Consider the following 19,647-nt stretch of genomic DNA (forward strand, 5'->3'; position numbering starts at 1 on the left):
GGTGGGATGCCACGACCTCGTATTCTACGCTGCGCACCAGAGGGGGCCTACCTCATTCCTAACAACGTGCACAATGTTTATTAAGATTACATCGGGATCACCATCACCAGGACCTTCCATGGCCGGGGTGCTCCACAAAACACCTCCTCCGACTCGTGAATGAAAGAATTTTAAGTTATTTAGAGTCTTGCAAAGTGAAAGGGATGCTAAAGTGAAACATTGAATCAGTTTAGGCAGCTTAATTATTCCTTCAGAACTCTACTGTCATTAATTTCTTCATCATAGAATAATTATTAGAAGAGAAAATGAAGGTGCGAGTTTCATTTCGAATTTCGTTCCGAAACTTCAGCACCTTAACGTCAGTGGGACGTCACGAATTTAAGTGTCTTGTTTGCGTATCTTGGCCACATTGGTTGAGTGGAATTTTCTTAAACTTAATATGTTAAGAATATGTGCCCCTTACAACGCATTTTAAATAAACTTTAGCAACAAACAATTACATAGGCCCCAGCAGACACCGTCAAAATCTATGACGTCATGGTGAGCTGGTGCGGCAACTTCAACGCGGTGTCGCCGCCTGTGTTTTCTTTTTTTTTTTTCGCCCGTATGCTCGCTTACCAAGCGTCTTCTTGAGGTAGGAGTGGTGCTTTCGGCATTGTACAACTGTAATTTACTAATAAAAGGAAAATTGTTTTTTTTTTACATGGAATAACCCCAGAATATATAATACAGCAGTGTAAAAACAAGCACTGTGTACAGGGGATGTTAGAGATGTCAGTGGTTTGTTGGGAGCATAAGGGAAACACATTTATTCGGACTTCTACGTTGAGTTTATTAGTGCAACGAACTCTTCATAGTTGATCTGTCCGTCTCCGTCCATGTCAGCTTCCCGTATCATGGCGTCGACTTCTTCGTCCGTAAGTTTCTCGCCCAACGTGGTCATTACGTCGCGCAGCTCTGTTGCAGTGATGAAGCCATTCCCGTCCCTGTCGAACACCTACGTAAGCAATCGAGGTAAACTGTATATCACACATAGACGCAAGTACACAACGCATACAAACTCACGCCAGCGCACATGGCGGCTTCTAACTGGAGCATTTACTTAAGACTGCAGTCTAAGAAAAATCTGAACGCTGCTACGAATAACAGAGAGCTGAGCTAGTTGGTAAGTATTCATTCTAAAAAGACAGGGCGTGCAAACACGGACACAAGAAGAAGTCAGGACACCACAAACGCCGGGTGTCTGTGGTGTTTGTGGTGTCCTGACTTCTTCTTGTGTCCGTGTTTGCACGCCCTGTCTTTTTAGAATGGCTGCTACGAAGTTCTGCAAGAGTACTTGGCTAGCTCACGAACACTCTTAAAATACGGGCTTCACATTCTGTTTGACTTATTCATTTTGCAAGTTTGTATATTCTATAGTTAGCAATAAATAGGTTTTCATCTTTGTTTCAACCGTGAAAGGGGACGTGATAGGAGCGTTTAATTTTTTTATAACGTGTTTTGTATCACGGAATAGGAGTGAAGAATGTGCTGAGGGGGTCATGGCTGTAGAGCGAGAGCTTTGCATTTTTCTCGAAGAGTTTGACGAGGTGAGTTTTACGCGGTATGTTCTGCACGTTTTGACTCCGTAAATGACGGCCACTGTATAAGGTCAAACAAGCCCATCTTTATCATGAAAACAGTCCTCACGTGATTCATTCATGCATAGTCAGCCCTGGGTCTTATTCCTGGTTTTCCAGCTTTTCGTTGTTCTTCACTGATCACGCTGGGCCAAGCAGTTTGAAGTATTCTCTGTAGGTTATTTCCAGCTGCCTAATATTCGAAACTGCGGCAAAACATTGCATATATCAAGGCTGGAAATATTATATTTTGTGCGGATATCACCGATAGTTCTAACTGATGAGGGAGGAACATTACACGGCAATAGAAATCCCGTTCCAAGTTGGCATTATTTTTCAGCAGTAAATTCCGGATGCTGCTCGAGGTTCCACAGGGCATATTTAAAACAGACAGCATATTTAAAGCGACCGTTATGTATGGGGCGAAACCGTGAGAGAACACAATGTATGCAACCTGTATTATTACTTATGATTGCCGCCGAATCACTTGCTTGGCCTCTAGCTTATGCAAGGCAGACACCATCGTTACGGAAGCGTGTTTAGTGCCATAGAGCTCAAGGGGAATTACTTTTACGATCAAGAGGCTGCTTGTCAATTATAGCTGGGGTTTTATGTCTCCAAACCACGATCTACTGATAAGGTACGCTGTATTGTAGGGCTTCAGAAATTTCGACCGCCTGGAGTTCTTTAAGGTGCACCTTAATCTAAGTACACGGACCTCTAGCATTTGATTCTGATTGAGGTTGCTTTGATTGAAAGGAGCGCACGCCCCCTTTATCATGATCACAAGCTGCCCTCGATTAGTGTTGAATGAAGCACTTCAAGTAAGCTTCGCTTACAAGTGTTACGATACTTCTACACTTATCCGTTTTTGGAAGACCTGTGTGTATCATTTATACAAGTGAATTTTCTTTACCAGAACACAATGACAATTCAGGCAGGAGTGAAATGCGGTAAATCGAAGGGCGGGCGTGCTCACTCTGAACGCCTCGCGGATCTCTTCTTCGGTGTCTGCAGTGTGCGTCTTCTTGGTCATCATGGCGAGGAACTCGGCAAAGTCGATGGTGCCGTCGCCATCGGTGTCTACCTCGGCGATCATGTCCTTGAGGTCGGCCTCGGTCGTGTTCTGGTCGAGGGCGCGCATCATGGTGCCCAGCTCTTTGGTGCTGATCGCGCCATTGCCGTCCTTGTCGAACAGCACGAAAGCCTCGCGTAGCTCCGCGATCGCGTCCTCCGAGAGCTTCGACCCGCTCGAGTCACTTGCTGATCGGCCACCGCCACCACTACCGCCGCAGCCGCCAGGAGTAGTCTCTTTCTTGCTGGCCATTTTTTCGGTGCCCTTGCTGGTGCTGGCATTGCCACCGGCGCCGCTGGTACTCGGCACGTCGGCGTGCGATTTGAGTGCGCTGTGAGCAGGGGCTTCATATTCCGGTGGTACCGTCGCAGCAGTGGTGGTTCGGTTTTCGCCTTCTTGAGGCGAGTGAGGTGGCGGGGAGTCCTTCATAGGCGTGATCGGCGACGCACCGCCGCCTCATTCGCCACTGGCACACGTTTCAAAGCACGTGACACGCTAGGATGATGATCATAACCTTCTACTGTGTCATTGATCCACTACCTGGTATAATCCAAGAATCGGGCACGAAGCGCTACCTTTAAGTCACAGCACGATCAGTGACAGATAGTGACACGAAAACGAGCTTATCTGCCTCATTCAGTTCAGTCGCGCTTTGAAAACAGCCCATTAGTATGCATGAGGCCTGATCCAATAATGAAAAACTGCACCATGTGTTATCTGAGTGAAATTGGTCTTAGCAAAATGATTTGTGTTTAATTTGATGGGCTGGACGTGGAGTTTTAGGGAAAAGAAGAATAATTTAAGCAATTGTTGCGTTGTGTTTATTGGCACAAGGGCCAGTTATGGCCAAAGAGCGCCATGTCATGTGGCAATGAGTTTACATTGTGTTCGATGATTGAATGATTTGCAAATGGTAGATGCGACGTGGCTGTATAAGGGCCTAAAACAGGTTGCTTTGGATTGGGGAAGTCATCCAAGTAATAAAACTAAGAATGACCAATGGTGTGGGCTATGTGCATAAAATCTCCATTACAATGAGACGATAGCCTAAAATCTATGGAAAGCACTAGTGTTCGAGAGGGTACTTGAAGTCAGGAGATGAACACTTGTGCTATAAAAAGTTTTTTGACAAAAGCTTCATTCAGCTCGCTAAGCGAGGCTGCACTACGGATGACCAGGCCAGATTATTTGTAGCTTGTTCAAATCTAAAAATTTTAGTAATGTTTTAGAATCAAAAAGCGGTTCATTGCTAAGAAAAAATGCTGGATGAAGAGGGATGTGTTCACGGTATGCGAGTTTAAAGCTGACACGTGTAGTGAAGGGTGTTAGAGCTACTGAGTGTCTGTGCCTGAAACGAGCGGAAGAAGTCATCGAGAAGCACAGCCTGGCAGCCTTCGTGGCTTAGCCTCCCTTACCCCTCACCCCTTCGACTAATAAAGTTGTTACTCACTCTGTGCCTGATAGCGTAACCTCCCGAATATGCAAGAAGGTGTGACGTGTCGATCTTGTACTGGCCTTTTATAGGTTGAAAAAGAGAATTTTAGACGACATACACAATTTCGATTAGTTATAGCAGCTAGGTCACTTTGAGATATGAGGTTAGTGATTGAAGTTTGGCCATACGTATTGTGGACGAATCTAATGTCTTTTTTTGAAAGCTTTTTTAGTTTTCCTACGTCAGTTTTTGTGAACGGGTCCCATATAATTACGGCATATTCTAAATCGGACCGTACGCGGGTTTTATATGCCAACAGAGGTATTGTTTGTTTGTGTGGATGATTTCAACAACTTACGGTGGCAGTTTCTAACACTGTGTCAAGGTGTTTTGACCACTAGAAATCACTTGTTATGTAAATGCCTAAGTATTTATCTGTGCTATACATGGATTTTCTACGTGACGCCACGTGACGACATGAGATGACAACATACTCCCTCCTACGAAAGCTCCCGGTAAACAGCTTATCAGAGGAAGAACTATTTCTAAAATTATGTCTTTCATGATAAATCTCACAGGGTTCCATATGTATTCACCTAAGACGACTTGAAGACGAAATCCGCCATTTTTTTTTCTTCTCAGTCGATGTATTGATCCTGGCCCGCCACCCTCCGTAAGCTTTTTGCACCTAACGTGGCTTTGCATTGCCTCCAGGATTAGAGGCATTTCACCTGGTTTTGCACTGCCTCCGTGATCGGCCCACTTTTGACCAAGGTACGTCATGTGATGACGTCATAATGTGACGTCATAAAGACGTCACACATTTTGGCGATCTGTGACATCACCACGTGATGATGATTTTTTTTGCTTCACTCGTCCCCGACGCCGCTGGAAGCCGAATTTTCGCGTTTGATGAGGCATATAAAAATATGTTGTCGAGTTGTCGCTTAAAAGAACAGGTCGCAATGGTCTATTCATTAACATACATAGCGAGTAGCCGATAGCCAGACTGCTGCCACGCCCATTCTCCAACCGATGATAAATAGAGGGGCACTAGAACATATGGTATGCTACTAAAATACGAATACGTAAAGCTGCAATTCTTTGCGTAACTTCGACCAGGACAAAACACGACACGTGCCGTAGAAAGTTTGCACACGCTATGACGCAAAAAATACCGCGCTTGTTTTGACCTTTGCTCCCAAAGCAGCGAAACTCGACCCACGACACCAAGTGAAACGCAGAAACGATGCATCACGGTGACTGATGGCTGTGGGAGCCGCTCTAAACTGAAAACCATTAATCCTCGATATGAACACGCAGACAGGCGTGAACCGCGTAATTTGAAGAATGGTACGGACGTTTTCACTGAAACGTTAAGGCCTACCAGATCCAAAGTTACGTTTCTCTCGCGCACGGGTGCATTTCCGAGCCATTCATCTTTCATGCGTCGATCAATGCACCCGCCTGTACGTGCTCAGTGAAGCACCCCTTGCATCTGTGTCTGACAAACTAACAAAAGAACTGTGCAAACGAAGCTTTCCCTTAACTACAAAGAAACTGCGCGGTTACGGTTTCTCGACGCCCTACGAGAACTTCGTTCTACGGCAGTACGCTGTAGAAAATGCAAGGGCTCAGAAATTCGAGGAGCAAGTAATCGAGGCGACAAAAAATACGATAAGGGTCAAGCTTTGGTCTTTTGCAGGCCGAAATCACAATAAAAACTTCCGGGGGTTCTTTATGCATTAGCCTAAGACGACTCGAAGGCAAGAACCACCATATTCTTCATCACAATAATAATAATAATAATAATAATAATAATATAATAATAATAATAATAATAATAATAATAATAATAATAATAATAATAATATCACATCATCATCGGAGCTTGAGAGGTCGTGCGAGTTAATGTAGCGCTCACCTCGTTCTAAGGCCAGCGTCATTTTTGATGCTGCTGATGCTATAGATGATAATGATGATGAGTAATTATGGCTGAGCTCTTTGTAACGAACGGATGGCAACATTAAACCAACCACGCGTTAAGCAGTTCACATGGTGGGACGCCTCGTGTGATTCTATGCTTCTTCCACGCAATATACGCCCCATAGGACGACTGTATTGGGTCGTTTTCCGAAGCGCTTTAAAGCATTGACGTGGCTCTCTGGAATACGTCACAGCCACGCATCGTACGTGGGTTCTATTCCGGTCGAACGTGGATTTTAATTGAGATTTTTTTTATAAGGTCGTGTGAGTTTTTGTTCCGCACGCCGCGTTTTTCAAGGCCAGCGTCTAAAGAAGCGCAGGGACCGACAACCAATTTTTATGGTACCTGTTTCCTTTAGCGCAACGGAAAGCTTGGTGTTCAGAGTGCCTAATCACGGAATGGTAACGCGGAAAACGCCGTCAAACATTTATAATGAAATTTTTCGATTTGCGGTGGTTATGGAGCCGTATGCACACAAGACATGCTGCAAGCAGGGGAGGGGGGGGGGGAGAGTGCGAGCACCCACGCAGCTCGACATCTTCACTAGTAGCCGCGAAGGCAGCACCGCTTCTCAGCGTTCAACTTTTTTTTACCTTGAGTTGAGCGGGGATGGATAATAATATACACACTCTAATGTTGAGCGTTAAATAAGGTGCACATGAAAGCATCTGACTATATATATATATATATATATATATATATATATATATATATATATATATATATATATATATATATATATATATATATATATATATATATATATATATATACGTATACACGTACACCAAAGTGAACGACTCCATAATCCAGCTTCAAGGCTCTTCCGCTAGGCTGCGCGACGTACCAGTTTAGTGCGACTTTTAAACACGTTTTAAAAACATAAATCCCACTAAGTTCGCGAAAAGGATGCTTGAATATGTAATATATGGCCTTTTTGAATATGGCCTTTTCATTTCCATCAGAATCTAGTCACACGTTCTGGGCAGTTGTCGGTGCCTTTAAGGCTTCCGTCTTTCGTGTATGCTGATGAGGCACGCCGCACGTGGTGGAGGACTCAGGATTAATATCGGCCAACTGGGGTTCTGCAACGTGCGCCTCAAATTAAGTAGCTGGCCGCTCTTGCATTTCGCCCATATCGCAGGGAGTCGATCCCGCGTCCTCGCGCTTAGCAGCGCAATGCCATAACCGCCTAATTCGGCATGGCGGGTTTAGTACAGAGCGAGACATTTCAACCATTTTGAAGAACAAAAAATTAAACAAATGAAGCTAAATAGCAGGATGGCGGCGCAAAACGAACAAGGTGGCGACAAAACATCATGTGTATTCTGTGAAATTATATGCAAGAAACAAAGTTCAACAGAGATTAAACAGCGGCAGCTTGCTCCGCAGTAGAATCGCGCGGCTGGCTTTCTTACCTTCTAACTTATTTTTTGCCATACAAGTTTTTTTTTACAGCTCGCTAGTGTCTTACGCACCTTGTTCGTCATTCGATTTCCTTGGAGGAAGCGAGGTCGTGTCATTGCGGTAGAGTACTGGGCGACCAAACAGCAAGAGGGCGAACAACGTTGAAAGAGACAAGAAAAAGAAAGCTGCAACTGTCCCTGGATAGAGTGCGGCCTTCGGCCTCCCCGCACCATTGTCACGGCTTGCGGCGACCACGGCAACCTCGAAAGGCCGGCTTCCGGTGCGACGGTCGTGTGGCGAGGCGTTGCGCTACAATGCGCTCCTCCGATATGGGTCGCCTTCATCGGCAGCGCCTCCAGTCACCCGAATCAAGCAACGCTTTTAGTTTGTTCGCACCAGCCACGTTTATTGTAACATCATCTTGTATATAATCGCTGCTTTTTTTTATTGTGGAGCGGATGATCTCCTGTAGCCTATGTAGCATCAGCCTCGTGCACCGTTACGCTGGCGCAACATTCTGAATGTTCTTATTACTCTATAGTTAGCCTTCCTGTGAAGCGAAGATCGTGAGCTGACAATAGGTAGTCGAGCAGCAAAGAATGAGCGAAGGAGAGAGAAAATAATTGTTAGACGCGTCCTGTATCTACGGACGCGATCCGCCGGCACGTAGACATATGCAACTTCGCTGAAAAGAGAATCCCTGTCCTTCCGGCATAGGTGGATGTGCTGTGAATGGCGGCGCAGCAAGCACGCCCCTGATACTACAGCTGCGCGACGACATGCGTGAAGCGAGGTATCGACAGGACCCAGGTGGCCAAGCGTATTGATCCTTTCGATTCCAGCTGCTACTCCCACAGCTTAGAAGGTACGCACGCAGCGGGGGAACACGGCACAAGGCAGGATTTGTACACGGTGTACAAATCAGGCGCGGAACACGACGGGTCGTTCGTGCGCGTCACGCGTCGTTTCATCTCTCTCCAAACCGTTCGGACGCTTCGCCTGATATTCGGCACATTGTTTGGCGCTTCGCCATAACTTAAGTGTGAACATGAGAGGGAAAATGCTGCACTAGGCCAACGGTTCCAACCATCTCTTTTCTGTGACTCCAACATCGGTGGTGGCTGTTAACATGATAACGTGTCGTGATCACGACAGCAAAGAGCGAGCGAATGAGATTTTTAGTGACAGAAGCACCGAGTGACACTCCCATTTCTTTTCCAACAACTTCCGGTCGTGCGCATACTTCCGGTTTTTCGAATATTCGGAAAAAGTCTTTAAAAAAATCAAACTGGTAGGAAATGAATGGTTCTGGTTCAGTTACGAGTTACAGCAACGCGAAAGCGTTAAAGAGCTCGTTTCGCCCAAATTCCGGAGTTCTCAACCACGCGCTTCTTTCTACGTAGGACCCTGAGATCCGCTTTGGTAGCGCACGAATCTCAATGTTAATCTTCGGTTAACTTTGAGTTTTGCGCGCTACCAATGTTCCTTGGCTACCAATGTTCCTTGACTCCTAAGTCAAGAAACATTGTCGCCTCCAATTTTTTTTTTCTTGTTTGCTGGGGAATGAGGCAGCCGATGCTTCCGCCCGAACTCATATTCACCAGGCCTTCCCGCAGGACGCGCTAAGGAGGAAAGTAAGGTGTTCCCAGAAAGTGCGGCGATATTTTGCAATACTACAGGCTACGAAGAGGAACTTATCCGCGACTTCACTACCTGTCTAAGAAGGGAATAGGCAGCAACCATAAGAAAATTGCAAACCAATAGTTACGTTCACGGCATCCTAATGCACCGAATTTCGCCGATCGGGCGACGTACCAGACACCATATGCTATATGGTATGAGGATGCGTACGAAAACCTGACACCGCAGGCGATCAAGCAATATTCGAAGAGCAGTGGGATGGCAAGCTATCAGACCTGGACTCTAAGAATCAGTTCAGCCTGGTAGAACGGGCTCGAGAGACGGCCACGGCCCGCGGCTAGCTTGATTAAGGAGGCCGCCCACCTACGGCGCCCACTGCGCTGGTTCAAAATCAAAGTTTGTTCTCCTCATCCTCTCTTTAAATGAGGAGCATTTCTTAGTCGCACCTGCGGCGTCGGCCGCCGTCCACACCCCCACTGCGCATGCTCGGCTCGTCTCGTGCCGGCAGCAAGTATCTCCTCTCCATCCTTCGCATGCTCGGCTCGTCTCGTGCCGGCAGCAGGCCTCTCCCTCCCTCCCTCCTCTCCGTCCCTCCCTCCTCTCGACCGAACGCGGGTGGTGTGTATATAAGCGGCGGAGCGCGCGTTCGGAATTCAGTCAAGGGCGTCCTTACTTGGCTTTCGCTTGACTTGACGCTTTGCTTGACCCGAGTAGATGCGATCGAAGCAACAGTACCTTCAATAAGCGTCCCACCACTCGTTGAAGGCAACGTTGCCCCACTCTCACCGTCGTCGGCGTCAACAACAGCAAGCAACGGAGAAGACAAGGCTGCGAAGAGACGAGCATACGACGCTGAACGCAAGCGTTTGAAGCGAGCTGCGGACCCGAAACTTCGTGCACGAGAAGCTGCTGCGAGACGGCAACGACGGGCTGCGGATCCTTCACTCGGGGAACGAGAAGCAGCTGCGAAACGGCAACGACGGGCTGTGGATCCTGAACGCCGTGCTCGAGAAGCAGCAACCGTTCGTGAACGTCGAGCAGCAGATCCATCCCTCGGGCAGTGCGACGCTTCTGCGAAACCCAATTACGCAACATTCACGCGATACCCCACCATTCTGCGACGCATTTACTCGAGTTCCCCCCGTGGGGAGATGCGGGCGACATTTTTTCCCTCTCCTTTCGCTGTTTACGAAATGCGTCCTACTAACAAGACCATAAACTAAACCTGAGCTCGTCTTCGCAAGTTGTGCTCAAATGAAAGGATCATTCAGTCAGCTTGCCTTGACCTTGTCTGAGATGGCGTAGTCACCGCAGTGCAGGCATGAAATGCCCAGGTGAATAGGGACGCGGCCAGGTGAACAGAGGAAGAGTAGTTCCCGGTGCGATCGCTTCGCGTTGTACATCTGATGAAATACAGGCAACTCTGGTACGATGCCAGCTAGTTAAAAATGGTGGGCCAGCGAAGTACTTTGGAGCACTCGAAGTTGCAGAGCTCGTTGCTGAGTAGTAAATGAATAAATTATATTAACGCTCTCTTTATTTTTTCATCACTGACAGCTTTACGGAAGCAAACTTTGGCACCACAGGATGGTTCAGTCATCAGATTAGGTTCTGTAGACAATAAAAATAAAATTAAAGGGGAAATAATTCATTTGGACATGTTCGAGCGAGCTGCGAATCGCTTATTTGTTTGTGTGTACGTTTTTTTAATTAGTTTGCAGTGTCTCGCCTTAATATGCCAATGTGCGAGTTTAACGAAGCGTTGACCTGTATCACTTGCGTATGAAAACAAAATCGATATTTATCTGCTGCGAAGAAATAGAGAAAGAACAGCTGGCATGTACACACGTGCGCTTAATACAATTTCTTTTTGTTGAAACATGTGTGTATCTCTAACTGTTCCTTTTATCCACAAAAAACGAGGCATAGCCACAACAGAACCGAAAACTGCGGAAAAACTGGCAACGAAAGCAGCTAACATTGTCATTGTTACCAAAAATAGTAAATCAGTCCATAACACGCCTATGTTATTACATCAACTTTTAATGAACGCATTAACATCGCGTGAACATGATTAATGCGTGAGCAATGTCAATTATGCCCTGTTGATTATGAAGGTCGGCGCATACAATGCTTGCCTTCAATTAATCTAATTACCGTAGACACTTTCCCGTCTGTTGGATTTTCGTGTATATTCTATCGTCTAAACTCGTTCCTTACACGATACCTCTGCAAGGAGAGAAGCGATAGAATGCGGAAGCTTGAAGTTACCGGACCGTAGCAGCCCGCTAAGTCAATACTACTTACATCTCCTCCGAATAACCAGGCGGGCTATGCAGGAAAGCGCCGATATCCGGCGATCGCCTTGCTCTGCTCTCTAAATGAAGCGGCGACTTCGCGCTAACAAGCTTTATGCAAATGAGCGATGCAGCAGCACAGGTGTATTCTAAGTAGCTAGTGGACGGGGGATTCGAATTAATGGAGTCAAACTAACTTTGCTACGATGTTGTCCCGAAGTTTGCCGCTTCGGGATGCTACGTGACGCTGTCGGACTCTAGCGCTGCCATTTGGCTTTAGAGAATGCAACAAAAGGCGTCGCAATGTCGCTTCCGGTTCTGAACTTGTGGCGATTCACAAATAAGAGCTTTCCGGAGACTGTTTGTGCTCGACCAGCATTTCGGAAGCATACCCTGAACCTGATCAAACGAGAATTATGCAAAGTTTGTCTAGGTGCAGCCTGAACAGAGTTTAAAATATCTACAGGCAGAATATGATATGTTAGTCTAGTTTACATCGTTGCTTTCCCTTGCTTTGACACGCATAACACTTATTTAGCGTATATAACATACACAACGCTTATATAACGTACGTAATCTCACTTGTATAACAGGCATCTCGAGTAATAAAAAGCTTTGTTAATTTAGTTAGGTTTGCGGAGGGTACACACCATGTGGACAGGAAAGGGAGACACACTTTATTAGAGCAAGGGACCTTGGTCGGTCTGAGCTAGTAGGCTCCGGCCTCCTACTTTGCACAGGAGAACAATATAAGATGAGATAAAAAGAGTGGCGCAGGACGATGACGAGGACATGAAGTTATCGCCACCTAACATAGCGGTTTCCTTGAGGTTTTGACATTGGCGTAGCCAAGGGGGGAGGGGGGTTCATACCCCCTCCTGAATTTTTTCAATTTGCATGTGTATATATTTGCATGTGTTTACACACACACATACACGAACGTATGAACGTGCATGCACGAACGTACATAACGTATGGTTGAAACTGCCCCCCCCCCCCCCCTCACAAAAGTATTCTGGCTGTGCCTTTGGGTTTTAAGTATAGTCCGGTATTTCGGGTAGACGGTGTTTATTCAGAAGAGTACGGAATGCTACGAGAGTAAGTTCAATGCTTATTCTTTCTCGTTTGTCTTCTCGTTAGGAGTGAGCTATGATTCTAAGATAAAGCAGTTTTTTTTTGTTACGTGCCTTAAATCATGGCGCGCATGCCCAGCGTGCATTGCGGGCGACTCGGAAAGCAGTCGCCGCGGATGGAAGCGACGTGCTCGGACTGTTCTTTTTTTTTTTCTTTTTTTTCCGGTGGACAGCGGCGGAATGTTCTTCCTACGAAACGAACGCCATGAAAAATGTGAGCCCAACGCCGGCTGGCAAGAGGGGCGCGGCGTGTGCACCGGTACCCAGGCTTTTGTAGGGATATCCGCGCGTAGACCGATCTTGCGTGTTGTTCTCTTGTCAGGCTCGCTTTTTCATAAAGGCCTCCCCACTGCCCAGCTCTTGGACAGCGAGCGTCCGTGCAACGGGAAAAGCGTTTTTGTGTACAGGCAGGAACAGGGACAACAGCACAACAGCCTGCCGTGGTAAAGAGCCCACCGGATGTCTTCCTCCCGGAAGTGAAGCAGTCTCTCTCTAGCAATATTGTGACATTGCTGTGAGATGTTGAGCCCTTACGTCAGAGAACGCTCATCTAATGATGAAACACTGTAACAGAAAGAGAATATAAAAGTGGCGTTGAAATAGAAACATTTAGTGTCCTATATACTGTTGAAAGTAAGCCAGATTCTGCGCACTTGTAACTTAATACAAATGCAATACAAATTTCAATGTGGCTGCGTCAGAGCCTCATTTAATACATGCCACAAATGAACTGACAACCAATTTTGTATTGCGCACCTTTAACTGTCGGGGTGTGAATTGGTAAAGCCAATTCACACCCCGACATGTCAGAGGCAGATACGTAGGTCAGCCTATGGACACGAGAATGCGGTTCAAGCACTCGCGCAGCAGGATGCCAGAAATTGGTAAGGTCTTAAATGCTCTGGAGGTGACCCTAACCTTTGACTTAGGTGCTGGTAGTTGCACTCGCACGTCGGCCTTTATGTGCCCTGGTGTATTCCTTGGGTTAACTTTGAGTTCAGCACTCCGCCCAAGCGCATCTCAGAGGCTATGTAGAAAGAAGCACGGCCGGTCTGGAGGCGCGCGCTCCAGACCGGCCGTGGAAAGAAGCGATTGGTTGAGATCTACTCCGCCAGGTGCCACAACGATCACAGCCGCTCACAGTCTTGCAATAAACTCAGTCAATTAATTTTAATTAATTATCATCACGGTTACGTGGCTCTTATGTAAAGTTATGCTCCGATGTTATATGTATCAAGTACAGCTCATAACTTGAACCCGAACAAGCGATTTCTATTTATAGAACAGTTTTTATGAATATTCTTAAAACCGGAAGTAAGTGCTCGACGGGATATGGTTGCAAGAGCTACAAGTGTGTCACTCGATCGTTCGTGCCACTAAAAATGTTTCAAGAGCGACTACACAGACACCCACACGAACTCGTCCTCGAAAAAAACCGCATGCAGGCATGGATATCTCTAATGCACGTAACCAAATTGACAGCCAGGTGCATGGTAGCACAATTAATTTTTACTTTACTTATTTGCCAATAGCTTCGAAATCGTTGATTATGAACACACTCGGGGGAACTAACCGCTCATTGTGTCAATGTATTGAAAGTTGCTTGTAATTAGTTTGCCAGAGCGGAAATTACGTCGCTTAACTTTTTTTTTTTTCAAATTTTCAAATAGTTTTTTCAAATAGTTGAATTTTTTTTTATACAGAGCTCCTTATAATTTTGACCACCTGGGGTCTATAACATGCACTGATATGACGCAGTACAAGGCAGTAGTACTTCGCCTCCATCGGAATGTTACCGCGGCGGCTTAAATGAAACCCGCATCGTTCGGGTCAGCAGCCGACCACCGTAACTACTCCGCCACCGCGGCGCACATGACGTTTAATGTTACGAAGGAGCTGATATTCAGGACAGACGCAGGCGAGTGCAGAAAATACGAATCCGGCGAAAAGACGGATCTGGAAGCGCACGCATGCGGCGATATCTTCGTTCATAAAGTATTGAAGGCTGCGTTCCCAATGCGTAGCCACGCTGAAACACTAAATACAATCGTGATCACATCTATTCAACCGCAACCGACAATTTAGAATGAACCGACCTCTCTGGCGTACTTTTTTAAATGCGAATGCATTTCTTAGTCGGGCTATGTAAGGCATCCGGCGTTGTCCGCGCGCCTCTCCGCTCTCACTCCCTCTCCCATAGCAACAGCTGCGGGCGCGCGCGCTTATCCTCGCCCCTAGCAACCGGAGCAGGTGGTGCGGGCGGAGCAGCGGAGAGTGAGTGCAGAGGAGGAGCGCGCTCTGGCGTGTGAGGGCGCTCGCATCGCCGGAGCTCGGCGGAGCTCCCGCTTGTGTGGAGAGAATGTAGGAGAGGGTAGGTGCAGTGCTTCGCCGCTCCTTCTCACGCCGTTCGCTCTCTCTCCTCCCTGTGCCACCGTCTCATTGCAGTGCGTTTGAAACGCGTTTGTAGCTTTTGTGCTGCCTTGGCACAGCCCGAAAACAGCGCGTTCTAAACGCGTTTGTGCTGCATTGAAGGCGGTGGCAACATCCCTGGGGTGATTACGAACGCACGTAGGAAGCGTTCGCAGAAAGAGGCGCCCAAAAGGGAGACACTTGAGCGCGTCGATGTGTCCAGCTTTACGCCATTAAAATTACTACGCCGTGTACTCTCGGCGCAAGGAATGCATTCGCATTTCCTCACGATTCCCTTCGGGGAGGTGGGGGAATTTTTTTTCTCGACGAGTCGAATGATGGTGACAATAGACGGGAAATTTCGGGGCATAAGGTACATAAACAGCGGTATAAATGATTTATTTCTCCTGAAATATGGGCCTTCTGTTGCCTAATAGCCTCTAACACTCTCAACTCTGCGTTCATATCGTCGTCTCGGCGCGCGGCTAGATCATTCAGGCAACATGAAACAGAAACTGCATAATTTGGCGAAAACGGTGCACCGCAGTCTTTTGCAAACAGCACAAAGTTTCCATTGCGTGAGCCCAATGAGCACGAGATCTTCCGAGGTTGCCCACATATGCCAACAAAGAAATGTAGCACAAGGGAAAAAAGAATAAGGAGTAGTATCGCGCGATGGTAGCGATATAAAATTTCAAAGCGCAGCTTGCCCTGAAGACGGTATTACAAGAACCACTTGTGCATGCCTCTCCTTTGCTACAACCCTCTTAATGCATTCCGCTTGAATAGCGGGATCTTTTCGCTCGCGTGTGACCGCCACGTCGTATAAATAACGAGACCTAACTACCTCGCTCCACTCATGAATGCCCAATGAGATGTCGCGAAATTCCAGCAAAGATCCTCACTCCGCCTTTTACCCTTGTTTCTGTGCAGTGCTGCAGCGCTCGAATGCGGCCAGGCGCGAAAAGAAGATTGCAACACACGCACGCTATGCGTATGCCATTCCCAACAGAGGCTCCTTTCGTTCAGCCGCCTTCGCTGCAGTTGCACCCTTCTCAGGCACATCTGCCGTCGTCTCACGCTGCTACGACCTTTACAACCGCGTGGCATGAAGCAAGCCAACCAAACAAAATCGCAACGACGAGAGCAAACGATCTAGTCTGCGTACGCCGCAACGCGCTCACGTGCGGCTCATTGCTTTTCTAATTCAGGGTTGGTACCCTCCTTAAGCGAAGTGGCAGAGAGCGTAGACGTGGTGCTCGGAAGATAGTTTGCTTTCTTTTTTCGTTTGGTCTAACGTGTTATGTGGGAAAGTTAGCGCCTTTTCGCTGTATCGCATAATTAGACTTGTTATGCAAATGAGGTACGCGGAAATACTCTAGCTGAATGGCTTTCATTATGAGTGCACTCATTGAGGAGCTTGTGTTTTAGGTTTACACTCACGTGTTGCCTGCTTCACGAGGAGTGTGTTGATATGAAGATGCACGCAAATGTTGGACGTAAATAAAGACGTCAAATAAAGGCGAAAACACCGGCACTTTATTATAAACTAGTACAATGCACCTACCATACCCTGCATGCTCTTACAAATGTTGCTTGTTGCCGCGCGAGTTATAACCTCATATAAATTTCGCCTCCCTTGTCGTCTTTGGAAAGTACAAAGCCGCAACTATCCATTACGCATATGTTGCACCTCGATAGCGCCTTCATTTCCTATTTTTATTTGCAACCCTTAATTCTTATTTCCACACCATATAGGGTAGCAAACTGGACACGCGTCTGATTGGCCTACCTGCCTTTTCTTCCCTTCCTCCTCCTCCTCCTTCTTCTTCTTCGCAATGCCTAGGTTACTTGATCCAACACGACTCGATATGCACGTTTATTCGTTTAGTACACTGGCAGAAGTCAATTCTTTTGTAAGAGAGCAACTCAGGCAAGCTCAACTTTAAACGGAATTGTATGGGTCAGCGTCCCGAAGTCTACAAAATGGTCTGTGAGACACAGCATTTGTGAAAATTTGGATGATTTTGAGCCAGCACGAAAGCAAGGCACATGGAAGCTCTCGCATTTCTGAATAATTAAAATGCGGTTGGAATTCGCACCCACGACCTCAACCTCAAAGCGCAGTCACCACCACGGAGTCACCGCGGCGTATTCAGTGATCCCTTGCTTTGTCCATGAGAAAGATCATCGTGGGCAGCACTGAGATTGAAAAGCTCACGAGGATCATGGAAATAACGAGGACACTGCGTCGAGCGAATCCTCTAAAAATGTCCTTTTCTATTGCTGTTCAGAGCATACAAAGTAAGCTGCTCTATGACGCTGAACTTTGAATGATTATGATGATAAAAAAATCACATAGGTGCGATCTCTCGTCAGCATGCAATAGACGTCGCTAACCATCACAGCTAATTAAACTTTAATCGAGCGCTATCAACTCAGGACACGCGCGCGATACGGTTCCAACGCGACGTCACGGCTTCCTAGATTCGCGCTGCCCGGCATGGGACCTTCTGACAACGGCCGAAGTATCAGCGAACGCAGTATATTCTCATTTACCGATGAATACTCGGAACGCGCGGTGCCTGTCGTGCCGAGCCGTAATATTAACGAGGCACGTGGGACATATCCCACGTGACTGCGGCTTTGCGTTTAATAACAAATCTGTAGGGATCTGCGACCATTTTTTCACGAGCGCACAATACTGCTGTGTGGCTTAAATGTTTTGTAATGCTATCATTGAGTCCCCTGACTTATAATGACTTTAGAGTGTTTATTCTTTTCTGCCACGTGATTGTGCCTTTAATTTAAAAGAGTTTCTCGATGTAGGAAACTATATGCAATTGGTACATTCGAATTATAAATCTCTAAGCTTACTTGCTTTCGCATTAGCATTGAGTGAGTGAGTGAATAAACTTTATTAAAAGTCCGTGCGAGGCGGGGGGAAGAGGGGATTAACCCCTGTCCCGTCCCACTCTCCGTCGATAATGATGGCGTCAGGTGACGGCTTGAAGCCCTTGGACCGGGCGGCATCCTCGGCTTGCCGGACGGCCCAAAGTTGGTCGGTCAGCTTGTCACTGATGAGTGCCGCCTCCCAGCGGCAGCGACGCCGACGCAGCCGATCCGCAGCAGTGACCACAGCCGCGGCGGCGGTCGGCCCCTGCCCTCGCGCGGTGGTAGCAGTTCGTCCCTGCCTAACATGCGTCGCGAACTGAGCGGCGGCAGCGACATTAGCTCTCCCGGCACATTCCCAAAGCATGTGTCGCAGTGTGGCTCTTTCCCCGCACGCTTTACACGCGTCGAACAAGATTTATTACTAGGTTCTCATTGCTTGCATGTGACTTCACCAGTAAAGACATCATAAAGCCTTGAACACAGAGCGTTGATGGATGTGACGTTTCGACAAGTGGGCTTGTCTTCTTCAAAGCTTGTTGCCCTGAAGACGTGTTCAAGTCTTGATATCATCTAGCTTCCATCTTCCCCTGAACTGCCTTTTTCAAGATGTTCACCAGTAACGAATTACATGAGAGCGAGCGAGTGAGTGAGTGAGTGAGTGAGTGAGTGAGTGAGTGAGTGAGTGAGTGAGTGAGCGAGCGAGCGAGCGAGCGAGCGAGCGAGCGAGCGAGTGAGTGAGTGAGTGAGTGAGTGAGTGAGTGAGTGAGTGAGTGAGTGAGTGAGTGAGTGAGTGAGTGAGTGAGTGAGTGAGTGAGTGAGTGAGTGAGTGAGTGAGTGTGATCGTTAGGAGAAATTGAACAGAAATCGATACAGCGGGCTAAAGAGGAAATGGCAATGTACAGATATCTTAGAGGAGTCGAATTCCAAAAATATCATCAGAAAAAAAAAAACAAAAACAACAAAAACAGAATTCATTCATCGGAAAGGAATACCGCGATGCCTGACCGATTCCCAAGAGGCGATGAATCGCGAAGCGGAGAAGCGTTTATGGAATTCCCTGGTCGGATCCACTTCAAAATTATGCAGATTTATTGCACTGTCAATGGGAACCATTTCCTGAAAAAAAAAAACTGCTTTCTCATGCATATTCGAAATAGCTAGCTCCCTGTTGAGCTGGCTAGTTCAATGGATTGTAAACGAAATCTTTCGCTGGTTTGTGTGCTCATTCATTTTTTTATGTCAGCGGTGTTTATATCCAATGTCATTAAGTTAATCACCGCAATCACTACAAGTACATTGAATAAAACATTTGTCAGTAGCACATGGCTGTTGTAATGTTATAATGATTCGTCGGCTCAGTATTTTTGTCGCAACGTTTCTAGTAGCGCCTTTATCTATACTTTTCCTTGCGAATAAACAAATACTCGCCAAAGTTGCAACGACACACACACACACACACACACACACACACACACACACACACACACACACACACACACACACACGTATATATATATATATATATATATATATATATATATATATATATATATATATATATATATATATATATATATATATATATATATATATATATATATATATATATATATATATATATATATATACCGGGTGTCCCAGCTATCTTTAGCCAAGGGTTAAAAAATACAATATTAGAGGCAGGCGAGTAAAATCAGTTGCAAATTGCTGACAGGCACCTTGCGCGCTATAGACAATTTTTTGTTTTGT

At 46.5% G+C, this 19,647-nt stretch overlaps 1 protein-coding gene across 1 annotated transcript; it reads right to left on the minus strand.

The window, feature by feature from the left end:
- Nucleotides 1-820: 820 nt before the first annotated feature.
- LOC119378767 (calmodulin-A-like) lies at nt 821-3,123 on the minus strand. Its single transcript, XM_037647797.1, has 2 exons — nt 2,599-3,123; nt 821-997 (listed from the first exon to the last, which is right to left on the minus strand). The coding sequence occupies exons 1-2, from the start codon at nt 3,121-3,123 to the stop codon at nt 821-823; spliced, it is 702 nt and encodes a 233-aa protein (XP_037503725.1).
- Between the last annotated feature and the right edge of the window lie 16,524 nt (nt 3,124-19,647).

The sequence above is a fragment of the Rhipicephalus sanguineus genome, unplaced genomic scaffold, assembly GCF_013339695.2.
Source record: "Rhipicephalus sanguineus isolate Rsan-2018 unplaced genomic scaffold, BIME_Rsan_1.4 Seq967, whole genome shotgun sequence".
Taxonomy (NCBI): Eukaryota; Metazoa; Arthropoda; class Arachnida; order Ixodida; family Ixodidae; genus Rhipicephalus; species Rhipicephalus sanguineus.